Raw genomic sequence first — 19,309 nt, 5'->3', positions numbered from 1 at the left:
AGAGCCTCAGAGTGAGCCCACCATTCTAGGGCTCTACACACTCCAGACTTTGCTTTGGCCTTTCTTCAACACTAACACTGCTGGATTTTAATGACCTTTATGCTTGCCAATGAATCACAAGACTTACCAATTTAGTCTTTCTGTAGCAGGCTTTTTCTTTTAGATCACCAACCTTTCAAATCACGACACGGAAACTTATTATTAGTTATGAATTCTCAGTCTTAGCTTATGCTCATTTCTGGCTTTTTTTTCTTTATCTTAAACTACCCTGTTTCTCTTCGTCTGTATTTTGCCTCAGGGTTTTTTATCTTTCTATCTGTATGTCTTTCCTGCTGTCTCTATGTCTGGCAGGTTGGTGGCTGCCTGACTTCTGGCCCTGGGCATGTCCCTCTCTTTCTCCTTATTCTTTCTTTCTTCTCTTCCCCCAAGCCTAGATTTATCCTCCTATTTATTCTCTCTGTCCACTACCCCCACCTTTCTCTGCCTATCTATTGGCCATTCAGCTTTTTATTAGGTGTCTTAGGCATTCAAGGGAAACAGTAACACAAATTTTCATAACTAAACAAATGCAGCATAAGTAAATGTAACACGCCTTTATACAGTAAAATTTTCCACAACATAAAAACAAATGCAATGCATATTTACAGAGCAAAAGTAAATTCTACAACACCTTTCAGAGTGCAAAGCAACTTTTATTTCCCATTGAAGAGACACTGGGATTGCTGGTGTATAGAGGTAAGCCACCATGGATACAAAAAACTGTTCTCCATCTCACTTTGATTTGGCATCACACACACATTAGACTTGTACAGTGTTGCTGTTGCTTTAAACCAACCTCTAATTCTCACTTTACTTCCCATTTGATCTTTTCTTGTAAGACAAGCTTCCTCCTTATGTCCCTGTGCTGCTGAGGTCACAGGTCATTTGTGGCTCAGATCTATAGCCTCTCTGCTCTACATTCAGATGCTTCCCACCTCTAGGTTGCCTTTCTTGAGGATGATGTTCATCAAAGGGCTCTGCTCATGGATGTCTTCCTGCCTAGGCTCATGCTTGCAATACATCCCTCTTCAGCTTCATCAGCTGCTGTTTACACTGAAGCCACATGGAGCCGTCTTGCTTCTGTCATAGGGCACCCACTAATCATGCTGCTCTTTGCAGTTTCCTTAGTCCAATCATTCCATCAAACCCAATGCCTCTGAAAAGATCCCTTCCATTATGTCTGCCCGCTCACAAAATGAATGTATCTCTAGCGATCAGGGAATGCCCGGGGTATCTTGATTTCTTTTAACATAAACAGTGGATTCCCTTGTAAAATGTTTGACAATGTCAATCATCTCAGTACTTCTCTGAGATAGGAACTGGTGAAGGGAAAGTGTGGTTGGAAGTATCTAATCCCAAATCAGGTGTGGGGTTCCCTTACTGCTCTCCTTGGCCAGGTTGTCTCTGGCAATGCAGGTTATGGGGCTGAGTCCTGTCTCTCTGCAGCTGCTGGCTTCATGTAACCAGAGTCCTGGGTTTCTTTCCACAGTCTATAGTTCTTTCTCTAATAAGAAACCCTGAAAGGGCTTTGAGAACTCCATTCCACTGTGTGGGAAGAAGCCAGAACCTATGCTTTCTCTTTTGGCCACTTCATTGTTTAGCTGTTTCAGTTAGTCATCTCCACTGAACAAAAGCTTAGAGAACACTCTAGATACAGTTTTAGAAAATGATGACTCACAAAAAAGTGGTGAACTACAAACCAAACTATTAAAGATTAGGAATCATAGCATCGTGTTCACAATAGTATGAGAGGAATATAGTGAAAAGTAAGCATGCTTTCAGCCTGGGCTTGCTCTGCTGCCATCCCGACTCTTTGCAGGCATCAGTGGCTTCTTCTGCACAGCTCTGGACATGGTCAGAGAGACACATGCCCAGACAACAAGCTCACAGATTGGCGAGACTCCATTGTTTGAATTCTTGGCTGGTTGGTTCCCTGTGATGCCTGCCCTTCCTTTGCCTTGTTTTTCACTAGCTTGAGAACTTCTAGGATTGCTGGAAAGTGACACCAGCTAAGGGAAGAGTAACTTAACCTAAGATGAATTACTTTCCTGGGTTCATATTTCCCTAAAGAGGCCATGGAGGAAGGATATATTCTTACATTGTGGCCCAAGGATGCAAAGCCATATTAGGTAGACCAGTTCCCTCTGGTTCCCAATCTAGCATCATCAAATGTTTAAAACTTATTTTGTAAACAAGTAAGAGTCACATTGAGTTATGGCCACTGAGTAGCTATGTGAGATCTGATTTGTCACCCTAAAAGGGGAGCACATCCCAATTTACTGTTGCTAGTGTATCATTCTTTAGGACAGAGGCTCTCAACCATGAGCTACTTTGTTTCCCGAGACCATGGGCCTTGTCTTCATTTGAAGGACTTCCTTTCTCTGTGTCACCAAGACTTTACACAACAGATTGTTTTGCTTTGGCCTGTGGTGTCCTTGAAATTGCTGTGCTCACCCAGTGTGGTCCATCCTATTGGAACTATCTGGACTTTTATGCAGTAGGGTGACTAAAAAAGCCCTTAACTGTCAAGAAAGGCCACACTCTAGAACCTTTCAGTTGGGTTCCCTCCACCTGGGATACCCAGGGAGGCCACTGCCTCTCAGACCCTGTCCCTGTATTGCCTGCTTCAAGAACTTGAAGGTGGTTTGTAAATTATATAGCTCACTGTAGAATCACCAGTTTATGCTGGTTACAGAATTTCCTGGTTCTGTAGTCAACTAAGGACTTGGGTTCATTTTTCAAATGGCCTTAAATTACTTAATTTTCTCCCAGATGGATCTATTTTAGGAAAGGAAAAGATGAAAGAATTAAGACAAGGCAAAAATGTGGCACTATCATACAAACCATACCTCAGAAAACTATCCTAGTGAAGTTGCTAAGGCCTGAAGGTCTTCACACATTCTCTAGATTCAGTGAAGTAGATATGTGGGTTTCAGAAAGGGTATCCTCTAACTGTAGTGCCCCACTGTCAAGAACCCTGAGAAGCCAGGAGCAGTAGTGTAGAAATCTTTAGGTGTGTCTACCCCGTGGTCGGGCCCTAAACGTGGACACCAAGCTCTCCTGGGCCTGCTCTTGGGGCTGACACATGCTGGTCAAACGAATCGGATCAGTCTTGTGCTCCACGATGTTGAAAGGACAGGCTTTCAGGTGTTCTGACATGGAGGTGACTTCGTTAAACTCCCAGCTCTTGATTTTGGAGAAGAGACTGCTGAACTGCCAGACCTGCTGGGAAAGAGAAACTCAAAGGTGATCATGGGCAGTGAGCAGGGAGTGTGAGCAGGGAGTGTGAGCAGGGAGAGAGTGCTTCTGGGTTGAGTGGTTCTGAGCTGTGTGAGAGATGGCTGGCCCTGTTCCTCTGTGTTCAACATCCCCAGTGCTCAGTGGCTGCACAACACTCATTTCCTTTTCCTGCATTGAATGCCCAGCACCTTGCTCATTAATCACCTTCCCAGCCAGCTTTGTAATCATTTATGACACCTGATGCCAATCAACAATTAATATACACCTTCCGCAGACCCCTAGGAGCAACAAGAATTAGGTCTAGACACAGTTCGAATGTTGATCATTAGCTCTCGTGGGGCTCTGCTCTGGAACCTTTGAACAAGACATCAGAAGCAGATCCTCCCAGTAGCTACCAGGGACACTGAGGAAGAGCTACCCTAGAATGTAGCCAATATCGCAGAAGTGGGGTTAAGAACAAAGGTCATCTTTGAGCTGCTAGATGAAACCTTACCTGAAGCTGTTGCCTTTGGATTTAAAACAGTTATGTGTTAAGAAATTTATTTTATCATTTATGCCCCTTTATGTTTGTTTTCAAAACTTAAAACGAAAAATATTCCAACAATGAAGGGTGTTCTTAAAATAAAGACCCCAACAGAAGATTTCCATGAGTATGGTGCTCAATCGAGCATTGATTTTCCACTTGAGATAGGGTAGCAGAGTCACCAGTTTTAAAGTGCTGAGGGTAGACAGACTGATGCCCTTTCAGCCTGACTGCTCCAACGTTGGTCATTGTTTCTGAGGTCTTAGAACTGTTATCCATTTTCCCTAAAAAGCCACTTTGATATGGCTATCCTTTAGTCTCCCTTTCTACAAGAAAATTAGTCTGTCCTAAATGATGTCCAAAAGTGATGAGACATTTGCATTTGGAGCAAAATTGAAGCAAAAATAATGAGCTTATTTTTAGTATGTAAACTAAACAATTGACATGTGATTTTTATAGAGAAAGGTAGGTGCTGGTCTTAGAAATACCGCTAGAGGCAGTATATTGTTCTCATGAATGTTTATCACTAACACGGTTTGGTGGCAGTCGGTCTTTAATATGTGGGTGCAGGCATAGATACATAAGAGAGTCTTATAACTGTTTTTCCAGAAAGATTGTTTAAGGGAAAATTAAGGGAACATATACAGGGTACTTTGGATATAATCAGTAAAAATAGATGCAAACAACTCTAATTCCTCCATATCAATTTGAGGATATCCATGTATTAGGGACAAACACAGCAGTGACAGTGGGGATGCAAACAGAGATCATATATTCATGATTCATATTATCAACACATTTACTATAATAAAAGATGTCACAAACACTTTGAATATGATGAATTAGGAGTCTAATTTCTGGAGAATCTGCAAGTCAATGAAGATGACTCAAATGAAAGAAGAAACATGGTTTTATAGAAGGAAAGAATTCTTTGATTTGTATACTGCAGTGTTTTATATTAAATAAACAATTTAGCCATGGGAAATCAGTGGACCAAACTCACATACAATTTCAGAATAAAACCTATTTTTAAAAGTCTATTGGCGTGAGACTGACAGTAATGTGTTCGTCTGTCACACCAATCAGAGTCCAAGCAGGGAGCAAGTGATATACTCAAATTCAGTGGGTTTTGTTTTGTGAGGGAGTGTAGTTTGCAAATCTTGGGGCAATATCCAGAGCTAGTAGCCTGAATTTTCATGGAAAGAGGGAAACTGTTCACTAAACCCAGAAAAAGCAGCTGTGTTGGTTAAGTCACTGGGTGTAACCACGCCCAGTGGAGGGGCGGAGGGGCACAGTCACTTCATGGTGTCTTGAAGGGGAGGGGTGGGTGTGCTGAGGAGAGTGGCTCCTTCAGCACTTTTCCCTCCTCCCTTATCCTCCTGAAACTTTTGCACTGGTTCAGCTTAACAAGAAGCTGGAGAGCCAGCAGAAGCAAGCTGCAGAGATAATAAGTCTCTGGGATAGACCAGGGTTGAGAAGGATGGAGTACAGAGAGCCAGCGTAGAATGGGTGAGCAAGGGAAAGATATGCAAAGCTTATAAGCAGGCATGGGCATTGGCACTGCACTGCCAAACATATGCCTATATTCTCCTTCCTGCCGGACTGAACTTCTCAGGTGAGTCTTATTTCCAGCAACTGCCCCAATGCCTGGTACAGCACTTGTCCCCAAGAGAGCACTTAATAAATATTTGTTGAATGAATGAACAAGTGAATAAATGCAAAAATGTTTACTTGCCTGACTGTGGACTTTCCAGGAGGTGCCCCCATGAGAATACCTCTTCTTCTTCCATTGCAAGAGGACCATCCCTCTCTCTTGCAACAAAGTGGCACAGATGTTCCTCATCAGTACAGACACCTGGGAGAGCTGGGCCAGGCTGATGCTGTCCAGAAACCCAGCAATGTATTGCAAAACTTCCAGGGGCAGGCTGGTTAGAGAATTCAGATTTTTCCTACCATGGCCTGAGAGCTGGTCACTCTTCCATCCCTCACTCAGCTCCGGAGCAACCTCTGGCTTGATGGCAAAGGTCTTCAGCTCTTGGCTGTAGATTACTTTTGCTTTTTGTCCAGGAGGTCGGAAGTGGTTTTGGACAAATGTACATCCCAAGTAGGCAAGAGGGCATCGATGCTGGAACCAGCCGTTGAGACACGACTGAATGTCTGTGTGGACGTTCTTGAAATGCAGGGGAAATTCATCCCTCCGGAAGAATTTGTTGCAGGTGAAAGTGAAGGCTGAGCTGCTTTTGTTGTGTCTCCGGGTCACACACTCGCTGTGAAGTTCCACATGCAAGCCCCCGGTTTGGGCAGTGGTGCCTAGGACATCAGCCAACACTGTTTCTGAGGAAAACTGCTCTGGCTCAAAGTTGTATGTTTGGGTGGCAAGGTCCATAAAGAGCCCATCGATGCTCCTGGATTCAGAGATGACGTGGCCTTTGAGCTCTCTTTCCAAAGCACACTGGAGGGTGGTCTTGATGAGATCGGATTTGGGCAGATCCTCCACACAGACGCCCAAGTCGGAAGTGTCCACGGCCTTGTGTTCACTTGGTCTGCACTTCAACATGGCATCTCCCAGGCGAGCTCGCTTCCCGCAGTAGCTCACAGGAATTTTGAAGGTGTAAACCGTTTTCACTTCTTGCGCCTCGAGGTTGCTGTAAACAAAGTCTCTCTCCTTGGGCGTACAAGCTGGCATCTGGCCGAAGTGGATGAGCATCCGCCCATTGTGCACCAGATACATGTTATAGTCTTTGGCATCTACCGCTGTTTTCAGTCTTTCCAGAACGCCATCTTGCCAGGGGGCAAGTCCTGTCATCTCCATGGCAGCGGGAAGATCCTGGGGCTTCGGGCTTTCCCGTGGTTCTCTTCCTCCGGGAGAGCCTTCTGCATCACCTGTGCTGCCATTATTGGAACACTGCTCACTCCCGGTCACATTCCCACTCTTGTCTTCACTCTTCCCTGAGGAACCGGCTAAAACTGAGGCTGCGTGTTCTTTGCTGAACATACTTTCCCACTTGCCAAACTTGTCCAGGTCCATACCTTCTTTGGTTTTCGCCAGTGCATCTCTTTCTTCCTGACTGAGTTCCATCACTTGCCCGTTAGCTGCTGGCAGACAACAGTGTGGCACTGGCCTAGCATCCACTCCCCCGACTGCACCTCCAGTCTCCTCCCAGCTGGAGTCACCATTCATAGCTGGCTCCTCCTCGGTGGTGTCTCTGGTTTCTGGGAAAAGCTCTACCATTTTCAAGGATCTGAAGAGAACCTTCTGGTCCTGGAGGGCCAGGGCTGTGTCCAAACACTCCTCACTGGGAGTCTCTTTCATGATGTTCTCATGAAGGACAGTTTCTGAGTCCACATTGGGCCAGCGGTTCCATTCCATGGAGCAGCAGACCACGCTGGCGGGGCACACCTGCAGGTGCTTAGACAGCTTGTGGCGTGCCATGGAGAGCGGGCAGCCATACTCGGAGTTGAGGCATGGAACCTGCTCTAGAGGGCAGAGGAGCGCGTGCTCTGCCTCTTTGCACATGTGGAAGGTAGCACCACAGAGCAGGTGGCAACTTATCAGCTGACAGGAGACGCTGGGCTCCACTGGAACATGGCAGTGGCGGTTGATACATCCCTCACAATGCCTATGCTGCTCAGGTTGAGGCCTGCGTGCCCGGCCCTGAACACATGGGGACAAAGGCAGAAAAGACAGGTGATTGCAGGAAGGGGAACAGAATACACTGTTGCAGTGGGTTTTGATGCACTTATGTCTTTTTAAAACTTCTGTAGCAATCTCTTAATGCAGTGACAATGGGTAACTTCCAGGACAGTCTTTGTACCAGTCTATGCTGTGTAAGTGGTGCGTTTAAAACATATCCCAAAGATTGGGCCATGACAGACTACATTTAACACCTGTTATTTTCAAACCATGTATTATGGGTGATTTGTAACACATTGCTAATCGTTTTGTCTTAGGGTTACTATTACTGCAATGAAACATCATGACTTGCTTTCTTATAGAACCCAGGACCACCAGCCCAGGGATGGCACCACCCACAATGGGCTGTGCTCACCCATATCAATCACTAGTTAAGGAAATCCTCTACAGTTGGATCTTATGGAGGCATTTTCTCAGTTGAAGCTCCCTCCTTCCAGATGACTCTAATTTGTGTCAAGCTGATATAAGACTAGCCAACACAACTATCAATATGATTTTGAGCATTGCTTTTTACACACAAGACTGGATTCCAATTTACCTATATTTCTCATCATGCTTATTAATTTTTGTGTAATAATCCCTTCTAAAGACAAAAAGAGGATATAAAGGAGAGAGGGTGGATTTGGGAGGAGGTGGAAGAAGAGTAAATATAGTCAAGATACGCTGTATGAAATTCTGTAGTAATTAAAAGTATTATTTAAAAATTTCTGTCTAAGATCATGAAGATAAAGATTTATATAGCTTAGGAGTCTTTATTTTATTTATTTTATTTTTATTTTCTATTTTGATCTACAATATATTGAGATTATATTGTTGTATATAATTTCATTCAACACTAAAATAATATTTATTCTTTGCAAACTTTCTTCATAATGGTGGTGCATATAACACTACTGAATATGAGTGTGCTGTTATTCATCTAGCCAACTATGCCAGAGGACAAGATCTGGTCTTGTTTTGTTCACATTTTCCTCTCTAGAATCTAGCAATTGACATAAGTTACTCTACGTATTCAGTAATACTTCCTGAATGAATGAACAGTTAGCCATTTAGATTATTGTTGGCATTTTTAATATTTTTACTTTTTAAAAATTTCATTAATATTGCAAAATAATTATACATATATGTATGTATTATAATGGCTAATGACCACATTAGAGTAATTAACATTTCTATCTCATCATTTATTATTTCTATGTGTTGAGCAATTTATTTTCGTTTTTTCACTAAAAACCTTTGCTCACTAATCTTTCTCATCTTTCCCATTAGTCAGTGTCCACTTTTCAATAGTAAATATCATTAATGGACACAGACACATCTATGGCCATTGGCTTGGGCTCTGGGATAAATAAGAGTTAAACCTGGACCTCTCAACAATGAAATGCCAACAAAATCCTGATACTTACCATGGCTTCCCAACCTCTGGCTTCTTAACTCTAGGGGAAATATGAAAATATGGATGATTAGAAAGGAAAAGTATTGTAGTCATTTATATGATCAAGGGCCAAAGAGACTTCACATGATCTTTCATTAAATTCTGCTCATTTTACAGTTAAGAAGATGAAGACTTGAGAAGCTAACTTATTCAAGGTCATTTATCTACTAAGTATGGAGTCAGGTTTCCAAGTCATGCCAGGCTGGCCCAGGCTCTCTGCACTGACCCACATGTTCTCTGATGGGGCCTGTTCCAACTGTGGAACCTGTGACTTCTGCTTCTTGAAACCTTTCTTCATCATTTTCCTCCTACTGCCCATCCAGACCTAATCTCCCCTGCTACCCATGGGGCTTCATGTCTACTGATGGGTCAGCCTGATGTCCAGCTTGACCTGGAGCATACCTATCCTAGTATCTTCAGCTGTGTTATGGATAGGTCAGGGGTCAAGATCTCTGAACTTAGAAGCAGGCTACAGTGGAGACTGTGGCAACCAGAACAGAAGCTGTCCTGCCTTCGGGTGAATTGAAGCTACCCAGATCTGGTTGCTTGGTTCTTTGAGGGAATGTGTTGCCAGATCTTCTGGATTTTCCTGAGAAAACAGGAGGCAGATTTCTGTGAGTGTGATTCAGCGAAGTGGTTAGGAGGCTGATTGCATAGTTCTCTCCTCTAACTTTATACCTCAGTGGCTATGAGGCTTTGGGAACTTTTCTTGGCATCTTTTAAATCTATTTCCCCTCTGTGAAGGAGGAGGCTAGCATTACCTACACCACCACTATTGAGTAGGATAGCACTATTGAAAGGGATAAATGAGTTAAATATACATGAAAATTTTAGAACAGTGTTGGTGTAACCTATATAGTCACTCATAAAAATAAGTATTCTTGCTGGGCGGTAGTGGCGCACACCTTTAATCCCAGCACTCAGGAGGCAGAGGCAGGCGGAGTTCGAGGCCAGGCTGGACCGACAGCCTCCAAAACAATACAGAGAAACCCTGTCTCATAAAAAACTAAAAAAAAAAGTATTCTCTATTTCATCATAGGGCAAAAAGTTTTACCACACTATATATCAGAAAACCCTCAGAATTTTAAGTGTTGACAGCTAATTCAATATAAAACAACCATATTCTATTGGGGCAAAGACAAACTATTCACGCTAGATTAGCCGTGCTGGCTGAGTTTCTAATGCCTGGCCTAGAGAATCAGCAGGGCTGTCCAAGTTTGTATTCATCTGGGCCAGAGCTGGGAGGTTAGCACTCCAAAATCAGAAGGTGTAGAATCTTACATTTTTATTTATTTAGAATTTGACAATCTGTTGGGTGACTTCTCTCCCAGTAAAATTTTTCAAAAACATACAAAAGGTGAATTAACATATACAATAAGCAATTCACGACACACCACTATAACAATTGTTAGTGTCTTGCCATTTTGTGCCTCCTCTTTTGAGTGGTTAGAAACACTAATGATGTTTCATCCCTTCCTTTTCCTCTGGAACTTATGGTACCATCATCTCATCCATAAAAACTAAAAACAACTACCTAACATCATGAACACACACACACACACACACACACACACACACACACACACACCAGGGTTGGTCTCCCTATGTAGCCCTGGCTGTCCTAGAACTCTCTATGTAGATCAGGCTGGCCTTGAACTCACAGAGATTAAAAGTCTCTGCCTCCCCAGTGCTGGGATTAAAAGTATGCACCAATGCACCTTGTTTGAAACAGAATTCTTTTCAGTACCTGTGTATTGAAGTTGGGGAAGTCTTTTTTTATCTTTAGTCTGAAATACCCACCCACCCCCAGGACATCTTCAGGGAATTTTTACCCCGACTCTTACTTTATGCTTTCGTTTATATGTCTATCCATTCAATAAACTTTTGTTGATTGTACTTTATGTGTCACTAATGCCTGTGAGTCACAAAACTGCTGTGAAACTGAGTCTTAGACACTTCCATCAGACTCACCTGTGAACCTTGTGGACCTGAAAATCCACATTGTTCTGTATAGTAGTCAACCACTTGCAGCTGTTTCAATTTGATCAAAATGAAATAAAATGGAGTAACTTCTCCTTCATACCAGTTGTGTTTTAAGTGTTCAGTAGTCACATCTGCAAGTAGTTATTCTGTTGGATGACACAGAATAGGACATTTCCATTTGAGTTCTAGTGTTCTAACTGCACCCGTGGCTATGTGTAGGATAAATACTGGAATTATACCTTCAATACATGTCCTGGTGTTTGTTTGTTTTGTCAGTTTAATATATGCTTGTGGGGAGCCGCCCCCACATTCTCCGTTACAAGATGGCGCCGACACCTGTTGTCGGTTGGAGTAAACAAGTGCCTGGCACTTTTCCATCCCTTACTCTCTGCCTCTCCTGTGGCGTCATATGGGCTGACGAGCAGGAGCCAGTCAGGAGATGACACGTCCGAGGCGGGGACTGCTGGGCTATATAAGGGTTGGGCTTTTCGCTCCCCGGGGTCTCCGCTCTGTAAGCTTATGCTCTCCCTCTCAAGACGCTGTTCCGCAGAAGGATCCTAAGTGTGCTGGCGCCATCTTGTAACGGAGAATGTGGGGGCGGCTCCCCACATATGCTAGAGTTATCTAGGAAGAGGAACTTCAATTTAGAAAATGCCTCCATCGATTACCTATAGGAAAATCTATAGTGCCACCCATGGATAGTTAGTTGGTACTGGGTTGTGTAAGAAAGCAGGCCGAGCAAGCCATGAGGAACAAGTCAGTAAGCAACATTCCTCCATGGCCTCTTATTCAGTTCCTGTCTCCAGTTTCCTGTCTTGAGTTCCTGCCCTGACTTCTCTTCATAATGGACTATAAGCTACAAACTTAAATAAACACTTTCCTCCACAAGTTGCTTTTAGCCCTGCTGTTAATCATAGCAGTAGAAACTGAACAAAGACAACATACTTCCAATCTGATTATTCTGATTAACCTGAACCTTCCTTCTAGACCCCACCATGTGTAATCATGAAGGAGGATCACCCCAGAGTGCTATATGCTCCTGCTACCCTGAACCAGGGGATAGGTAAGAAGGCTGTGACTCAGAGCATCAACTATGTTCAGGGGCAGTAGTAGAAAAACAAAGGTATGAGAGCCAGAGAAGCTGGACAGAATCAGAGGGCTGAAAGGTTTGGTCCGCCTAATGGGCTGAATGTTGTGTTCATCAGCAGTTTTACTGTTGCAATTTAACCACCAATGTGATCATATTTGGAGGTGGAGTCTTGGGAAGTGATTGAGTCTTAAGAGCAGAGCCTTCATGAATGAAATGAGTGCCTTCATAAAAGGAGCTGGAGGGAAGGGATCCTCACGGCTTCTGTCCTGGCAGCACACAAAAACAAGATAGCTGTGAACCAGCATGCAGACCTTCAAAATACAACAAATCTGCTATCATCTTGATCTTGGACTCCCAATGGAGAAATTGCTGTTGTTTTGTGTTATCTAGCCCCCAGTGTTTTGTTAGAGTAACCAAAATAAACAATGATAGAACAAAGTCAGTTCAAAGAACACATCTTTTGTATGCAATGGTCCAGCTAACTGATCGTTTAAGATCACTTTAATGTGCAGGGTGACCCTTGCCATATTTGAGATCATTCCTAGAGGGAAAATTCATGGTGAACTTCTCATAGAAATTCTTAAATATTAGACTAAGGAATCTGGAACTGTTTGGTATACAATTAAGGTGGCATCTTACATTGAGATTTGGGAACTAAGTGGAACCGAGTAAGAAGCTCTAGAGTAGGGAACTAATGTAGAGAATATGATGTAGTTGCACAGGTAAGGCTGAAGACAGTAGAAATAGAAAGATGACTCTGATGGAAGGTACTACAAAGGGAGACTCTGGTTTACTTCTGATTGGAGATGTGTAAATGAGTTCAAGTTGATGCCAAGATTTTAATCCAAGTTGACCACAAGTTTTGAGAAAACCAGAAGTCTATGAAGAAACTCCACGAGGAGGCAAGATGAGTCCAACAAGTTTGATGTAAGCTGTTTAAGGTGATGGCAATCTTGTGATGAGAAGAGGAACTTGGAGGAAGAGATGATGCTGTGGAGCTAACCAAGTGAGTGAGAAGGCTCTAAGTGGGAAATGAAAACACAGAATAGATATCTGAGACATGAAGTATTAATACCCAGCCATGTGTGACCACTTTGGGGACATTAGGAAGAAGGGCATCCAGAGGTGAGACCAAATGTTGAGCAAATCAGAACTATGTTGTCACAGATATAAAGGAAAAGGTGAGTAATGCCACATACACTGCCAGAAAAAAAAATGGTGACAGCCATGACTACATGTGCTTACAAGCAATCCCCAAACAGCTCTTGTGGCATTTCAGCTGTGGGAGCCTTGCCCATGTGCAACTGGTGTTTGATGAGAGGGAGAAGCATGTGCTTTGATGCTGACAGGATTGTGGCCTCTCAGGAGGAATGGCACCATCTGCTTCCGGTTCAGAATAGCAGCTGCAGTAAGGATGGAGTGTGGAATACTCTGGATCCCGTCAGGTAGAAAAAAGACTGATCACAAAGGGTATGAAAGCATGTTAAAAAAAACTACCAACACTAGGAATTTCTGGCATACTTAGTACATGTTGGCAATGTACTTGGTCACGCTACTAAGCTCAACTTCTGGGAATAGAAACAAAGAGTTTGACTGGTTTGCTGGACCTCAGGCATAAGAACTCTTCTTCTCAGCAAAGATGCACTTCACTAAAGGCAATGGGATAGGCTCAAAGCACAACCCCTCCCCTTAAGTGTTTTAGAGTTCTTAGGAACCGCCAGTGAAGATGGGAATATACTATAGCTTTGTTGTTCTCTATTCTTGTAATGTTCTTTGAAAATATCTCTCCAAGAGAAAACAGTGCATCCTATCAACAAAGATGTTCCCCCTTCCTTTTTAAATGTCACTATTTAAAAGCCTCATTACAAACTCTAGAGTGTCACCAGTTGAGATAGGACCAGTGTTGAACAAATGTCACCTTGGAGAAGTTAGGCAGTAAAAGGAAGGAGAAATACAGATATAGCCCAAGACATAAAAATCACATCTCAACCTTTCATTGTATACTAGGGGAAATTATTTTCATTGGCATAAGGGTCAATCCAGAACTCTTAAGCGCCTGAATTATTGCCTGGGATTCTCTTGGTTTAATATTGAAAGTCAGCCACACATCCCAGAAGTTCCCTAAGGGGAAGGCAGTGAATTGATTAACTTGAGTTTCAGGCAGCGAGTTTTGCACCAAATGAATTAAATTAGACACAACATCAGTTGCCTTGTAATGTAAGAAAGTTTCTCTCATCCTTGGATTCAGTGCTCAGTGGCTAGATGCTCCTCTTTGGAGTTTGTCTGACTTACTTAGACTGAAGATATATCTGTGTTGAGTATGATGGATGAAGAGAGGTGTCTTAGTTTGGGATTCTATTGCTGTCATGAAACACTGTGACTAAAAGCAAGTTGGGGATGAAAGCAAGTTGGGGCTTATACTTCCACATCACAGTTCATCTTCAAAGGAAGTCAGGACAGGACCTCAAATGGGGCAGAAACGTGGAGGCAGAAGCTGAAGCAGAGGTCGTGGAGGGGTGCTGCTTGCTGGCTTGCTCATGGTTTGCTCAGCTCAGTTTCTTAGAGAACCCAGGGTCACCAACCCAGGGTGGTATCATACACAATTATGACACCACCCACCACTTTCTCCATCGATAATTTTAAAAATGCCCTACAGCTGGGTCACATGGGGAAATTTTCTCAACTGAAGCTCCCTCCTCTCTGATGACTAGCTTGTGTCAAGTTGTTATGAAATTAGCTAGCATAAGGAAGGAAGGTTTTAGTACCTATATTAACATCTTATTTAGTCCTCACAAAAGCTATGTGAGGTGTGTGTTGCCACCTTCTGTTTACTGACAAGAACACTGAGACACAAAGAGATCTCCATTTTTCAGGCTTCAAACCCAATACTATATCGTGTTCCTTGGGGACATGTGCAGTCCATCTCCATTATTTGGGGAAGAAACAAGACCATGACTAGAGTGCACACAGCAGAGTGTTCACGTGTATAATCCTTCCAGAGTGGACAGGAGCTAGATGATCCTTATCAGGAAATGTCTCCGTGGAGATATTTTTGTAGGCCTTTCAATCAGATCTTACATTAGGTCCCTTTTAAGGAGAACAAACAAGAGAATGATTTACGTTTGGTGGTGTTGTGTTTCAGAGACTACAAATGTGAAAGAGAAAGTTTAAAATGCTACACTACAATATTGGTTCTGATACTTGATGTGAAACTATATAAATTACACATATTACAGAAACTCTAACTGTGGGAGAATGATAAAAAGATACACTTGAGATAGTGTATGATTGCTCTTCTGTTTACCCTTAAACTCTCTATTCCCACCTCTAGAAAATTAAATTTAGTCAAAAAATGTGAGCAACATGCCTTCATCAAAATATAAAACTTGAATTTCCCCTTTACAAAAGAGACAATAACAAACATGATTTAAACTTTATACATCCAACAAGAGACAGATACTCAATTTAATTGGCTCTATTAGGTACAGTCTGAGTGAAGTTGATGGCACAAGTGTGTGTTAAGGGAGTGAGTATCTCTATGAGGAAATGGAGCATTTAGAACTTGGCAGGAGTTGGGCATGGTGGAACAGACCTTTAATCCCAGCATTTAGGAGGCAGTGGCAGGAGGATTTCTGTGAGTTTAAGGCTAGCCTGGTCTACATAGTGCGTTCTAGGACAGTAAAAGCTAAAAAGAGAGACCCTGTCTGAGATAGACAGACAGACAGACAGACAGACAGACAGACAGACAGACAGATAGACGTGACCTGGTGGGGTTGGGGACAGTAGTTTAACCAGATACTAGTGGTGACATTCTGCAGACCACTTAGAAAGTGGTAAAATTGCTAAGTCAAGTCAAGGGAAGTAGGGCAGCGGCTCCTAAGGTTTTTAAGAAGAGCTCCCCACAGCAGGAGCAGTATCGTCTGTGAACTCTTTACAATTCTCGTTTGAGTTCCAAACCCAAATCTATTAAATCAGACCCACTGATTCTCACTAATATTATGGAAGTTCAAATTTGGTAATCATTGCATTAAAGGTATCTTGTTATAGTGCTTGAAACACAAGGGAGCTACTGCCAGGTGAGTGGGAATAAGCAGAAAGGCTCATGTTTTCCTTCTTGAGACAGTCTTGCTATGTAGCCCAGGCTGGCCTGCTAGATGAAGGGCTTTCATGAGAGATCTAGAAAGGCAGTGGGCAACTATGTTCACATCTGTGTCTAGCATCACTGTCAAGTCCGTGATCTCTGATCTGCTCTAATACAATGTCTATAGAATCAGGTTCACTGCTCTCTCTTCCATCTCTAGAAGCCACTCTACCTGTAAAGCTTTTTACTTATTAGAATTTAATTCTCATAGGTGATTATTTACTTGAGTTGGGGGAGGACAACTTCAGGTTGTCCTCTTGAAGACGTCTAGTGTGGACGGCAGGCCCATACACTTCTGCTTCAGTGCCATGGAAACCCTGGCAGAATTAAATGCTATTAGACAAGGTCACAGTGAAACTGATTGCGCCCAGGCAAAAAGGTATGATACTAACATAGACTCCTGTACAGACTTGGGGACACATTGGAGTGTATAGATGGTGACAAGAAGGAGTCAGAAGTTAGGGCATCTGAGTAGTTCCTTTAGATCTCCGTTGACTCAGCATTGGTGGCTTGAACCCAAACACCTCAGATCCCTTTCTGCTCAGGCCACTTCCCAGACTGTCCTCAGCTGAACTCAGAACTGAAGAAATATAAGAAAATAAACAGGCCCCCTTGCTGTTGCCAACTGTTTTCATGCACTCAATGGTGTACGGTTATTCCAGGAGCTAGGAGTGATTCATCTGCCTTCCTAGCTTTTATGACCATGAATGGCTTTCATCACTTTACTTCTGTTCGGGGTGTGCAAGCTTCAAGGCCATCACAGCTTTGAGTTCAGGTGCATAAATCTGTGTACGATTTTCAGCTTATAAAACACTTTCATTTTCATGACTGTGTTTTTTGGATTCAGGAGAGGCATGCAGGAGAAAAACCACATTTAAGCAGTTTCGTTAGGTAAAACCGGGTTTCAGATGGCAGGCAGAGTGTCAGTAGCGAGTGCAGTGGCATACAACTGTGGTACATTAGCGTGCAGTGTGTCACAGTAGATGGAATTTAAGCCTTGTGACAATGACTTGCAATTAGAACGGCAAGGTGATTGGAGAAAACGGCGTAGCATTTGAACTAAGTCTGGGTCTCCATTTCTTTCGCCGCATGATTCCCTCCCCTGTGACTTCCCTGTAACTAAGGTAACACTGAATTGTTCTGGCTGATTGTAGAAGATCGAGCCTAAAGTGGCTGAAGGCTGCTGACACTGCAAGCTGCTGTAGGATTTTAAATTCAAAACAGTTTACTCATGGCTGAGGATTTCCAGTACCAACCTTTCCCCCATCACCCACATGTACCAAAGTTTGTTTCACAACCCTTCTTCAGGGCACAAAGGAATGACCTGGGTCGCTCCTGCCCACATTTGAAAATCTTACCTAAATGGTACAAGCTGACTCAGCATCTGCAGCAGGCTTGTTGGTGGTGAGCAAGCAGGTCTCAAGGAAGTGACTGCCGGTGCCTCTGCTGCAGCAGAGGATCCGAGTTCTGTTGGAAAGGCAAGCGAACGGGAGAAAACATCAACTGACATAGTTCAAGTGTTTCAAAGTTAAAAATAAAACTATATCACAAGGGCAATGTGACCAGGCTCAGCTTACGACTTCCTACGCCTGTAGATTATCAACACTAGGTGTCTAAGTATTGGAGAGGCAGGGCAGAGCCCAGGGGAACTGAGGCTTTATATTGATGTGCTTTCTTTCACCAGAGGAAGGAGAAAAGCCTTTGGAAGAAGGGTCAATTCAAGATTAGCACAGCCAGAATCCTGTGTGTGCCGTGGGCAGGTCCAGCTGTGTCAGGAGCTACTCTAATTATAACCTTGCTTTTCACCCAAGCCCCTCACTGGCTGAAGCAGCAACTTGTAGCTGTTGTTGTTGTTGTTTTTAATTTAGTCTTTAGATCTTTGGCTCTTTTGGGGCCTGCCACCCAGCTCCTAAATAAATACAGTGAATCTTATTCTTTCTTATGAATTCCTGGCCTTAGCTTGGCTTATTTCTAGCCAGTTTTTCTTAAATGATCCTCTTTTGCCTCTGTGCTTTTATCTTTCTCATTTCTGTATATCTTCCTTTACTTCTTTCTCTGTGGCTTGCTGTGTGTCTGGGTAGCTGGCCCCTGAAATTTTCCTTCTTCTCTCACTCCTTGATCTTTCCTCCCAGATTACTCCTCCTGTTTATTCTCTCTCCTTGCCAGCCCCACCTATCCCTTCTCCTGCCTTGCTATTGTCCATTCAGCTCTTTATTAGACCAATCATATGTTTTAGACAGGCAAAGTAACACAGCTTTACAGAATTAAACAAATGCAACACAAAAGAATGCAACACATCTTTGCCTAAGTGTTCCACAGCATAAACAAATGTAACACATCTTAAACTAATAGTCCACAACAGCAACTTGTGTGACATGGTGTCATGCTCCTGCTTCTCCCGTTTCTTCTTGTGACAACTCAGTATCTGTCTTCCTCTGGCTCTTGTCTTTCCCAGGTGGCTAGGAAAGGAAGAGTTTGTCATTCAGAAACCAAGCAAAGAGTTAAGTCCAAGGGAGAGCATTAGTAGCAGGGTTGGCTTTCATTTAGTACATTTCCCTCTTGTTACAGATGAGAGGATGTAGGATCAAGGAATATAAATTACTCATCTGTAATCACAAGACCTAGAGCCAGAAGAAAGACTTCTAATAGCCTGGTATTCTTTATCTTAACCACTTAAAAACAGTTCTCACCTCTTTTCTGAGTGGAAGACAGAAGGTAAATAATGTCTACTACATGTAAAGTGTTTAGTGAATGTGTCTTGAGGTGAAAGGGCTGTTTAAATCTGTAGTATGAGCAGTCTCTGAAATCCCCTCCCACCTTCCCCAATGCACATTTGTTCATGTAGGTAAACTCATCTGGGTGAAAAGCCAGAAGATAGAAGTCATAACATTTTCCACATGCATCTTGCATTGCAAAACTTTGCTGGATTTGTAAAATGCAGTTTTCCTGTGGATTCCTTAGTGTTGTCTATAGATATTGAGGTATTCTTACTTCCTTTTCCAGGCTGGTTGCCTTTTATTTCCTTCTATCACCTTTTGCCTGGCCTGGTGTGTCCTGCTCTAGGTTGAACAGGAGTGGCAACAGGGACTGTCCCTGACTTGTCCTCGACAGCAGGCTCTTTCGCTGGCAAGTCACCTGTGGAATTTTTCACAGATGAGTACAAG

General features: G+C 43.0%; 1 protein-coding gene across 2 annotated transcripts; it reads right to left on the bottom strand.

Moving 5' to 3' along the window:
- Positions 1 to 671: 671 nt before the first annotated feature.
- On the bottom strand, positions 672 to 17,647 carry Fbxo40 (F-box protein 40). 2 transcript variants are annotated; one of them, XM_040750833.1, is made up of 4 exons: positions 17,504 to 17,647; positions 8,903 to 8,932; positions 5,538 to 7,457; positions 672 to 3,261 (listed from the first exon to the last, which is right to left on the bottom strand). In XM_040750833.1, the coding sequence occupies exons 2-4, from the start codon at positions 8,903 to 8,905 to the stop codon at positions 3,049 to 3,051; spliced, it is 2,136 nt and encodes a 711-aa protein (XP_040606767.1). In that variant the 5' UTR covers positions 8,906 to 8,932; positions 17,504 to 17,647; the 3' UTR covers positions 672 to 3,048. The 2 variants fall into 2 exon arrangements, with proteins under 2 accessions (XP_040606767.1, XP_040606768.1); XM_040750834.1 differs by lacking the exon at positions 17,504 to 17,647 and adding an exon at positions 10,903 to 11,068.
- Positions 17,648 to 19,309: the final 1,662 nt, after the last annotated feature.

Source organism: Mesocricetus auratus, unplaced genomic scaffold, assembly GCF_017639785.1.
Source record: "Mesocricetus auratus isolate SY011 unplaced genomic scaffold, BCM_Maur_2.0 Super-Scaffold_100008, whole genome shotgun sequence".
Lineage (NCBI taxonomy): Eukaryota > Metazoa > Chordata > Mammalia > Rodentia > Cricetidae > Mesocricetus > Mesocricetus auratus.
Note: the sequence above shows the minus strand (reverse complement) of the source record. Positions and strands in the feature narration are given on the sequence as shown.

What these genes read in the sequence shown, in the direction of transcription:
- Fbxo40 (XM_040750833.1), bottom strand. An exon ending in CCTGGAAAGTCCACAGTCAG is followed by an intron (nt 3,262 to 5,537) that starts GCAAGTAAACAT and finishes CTTTCCCAGCAG; the next exon opens with GTCTGGCAGTTCAGCAGTCT.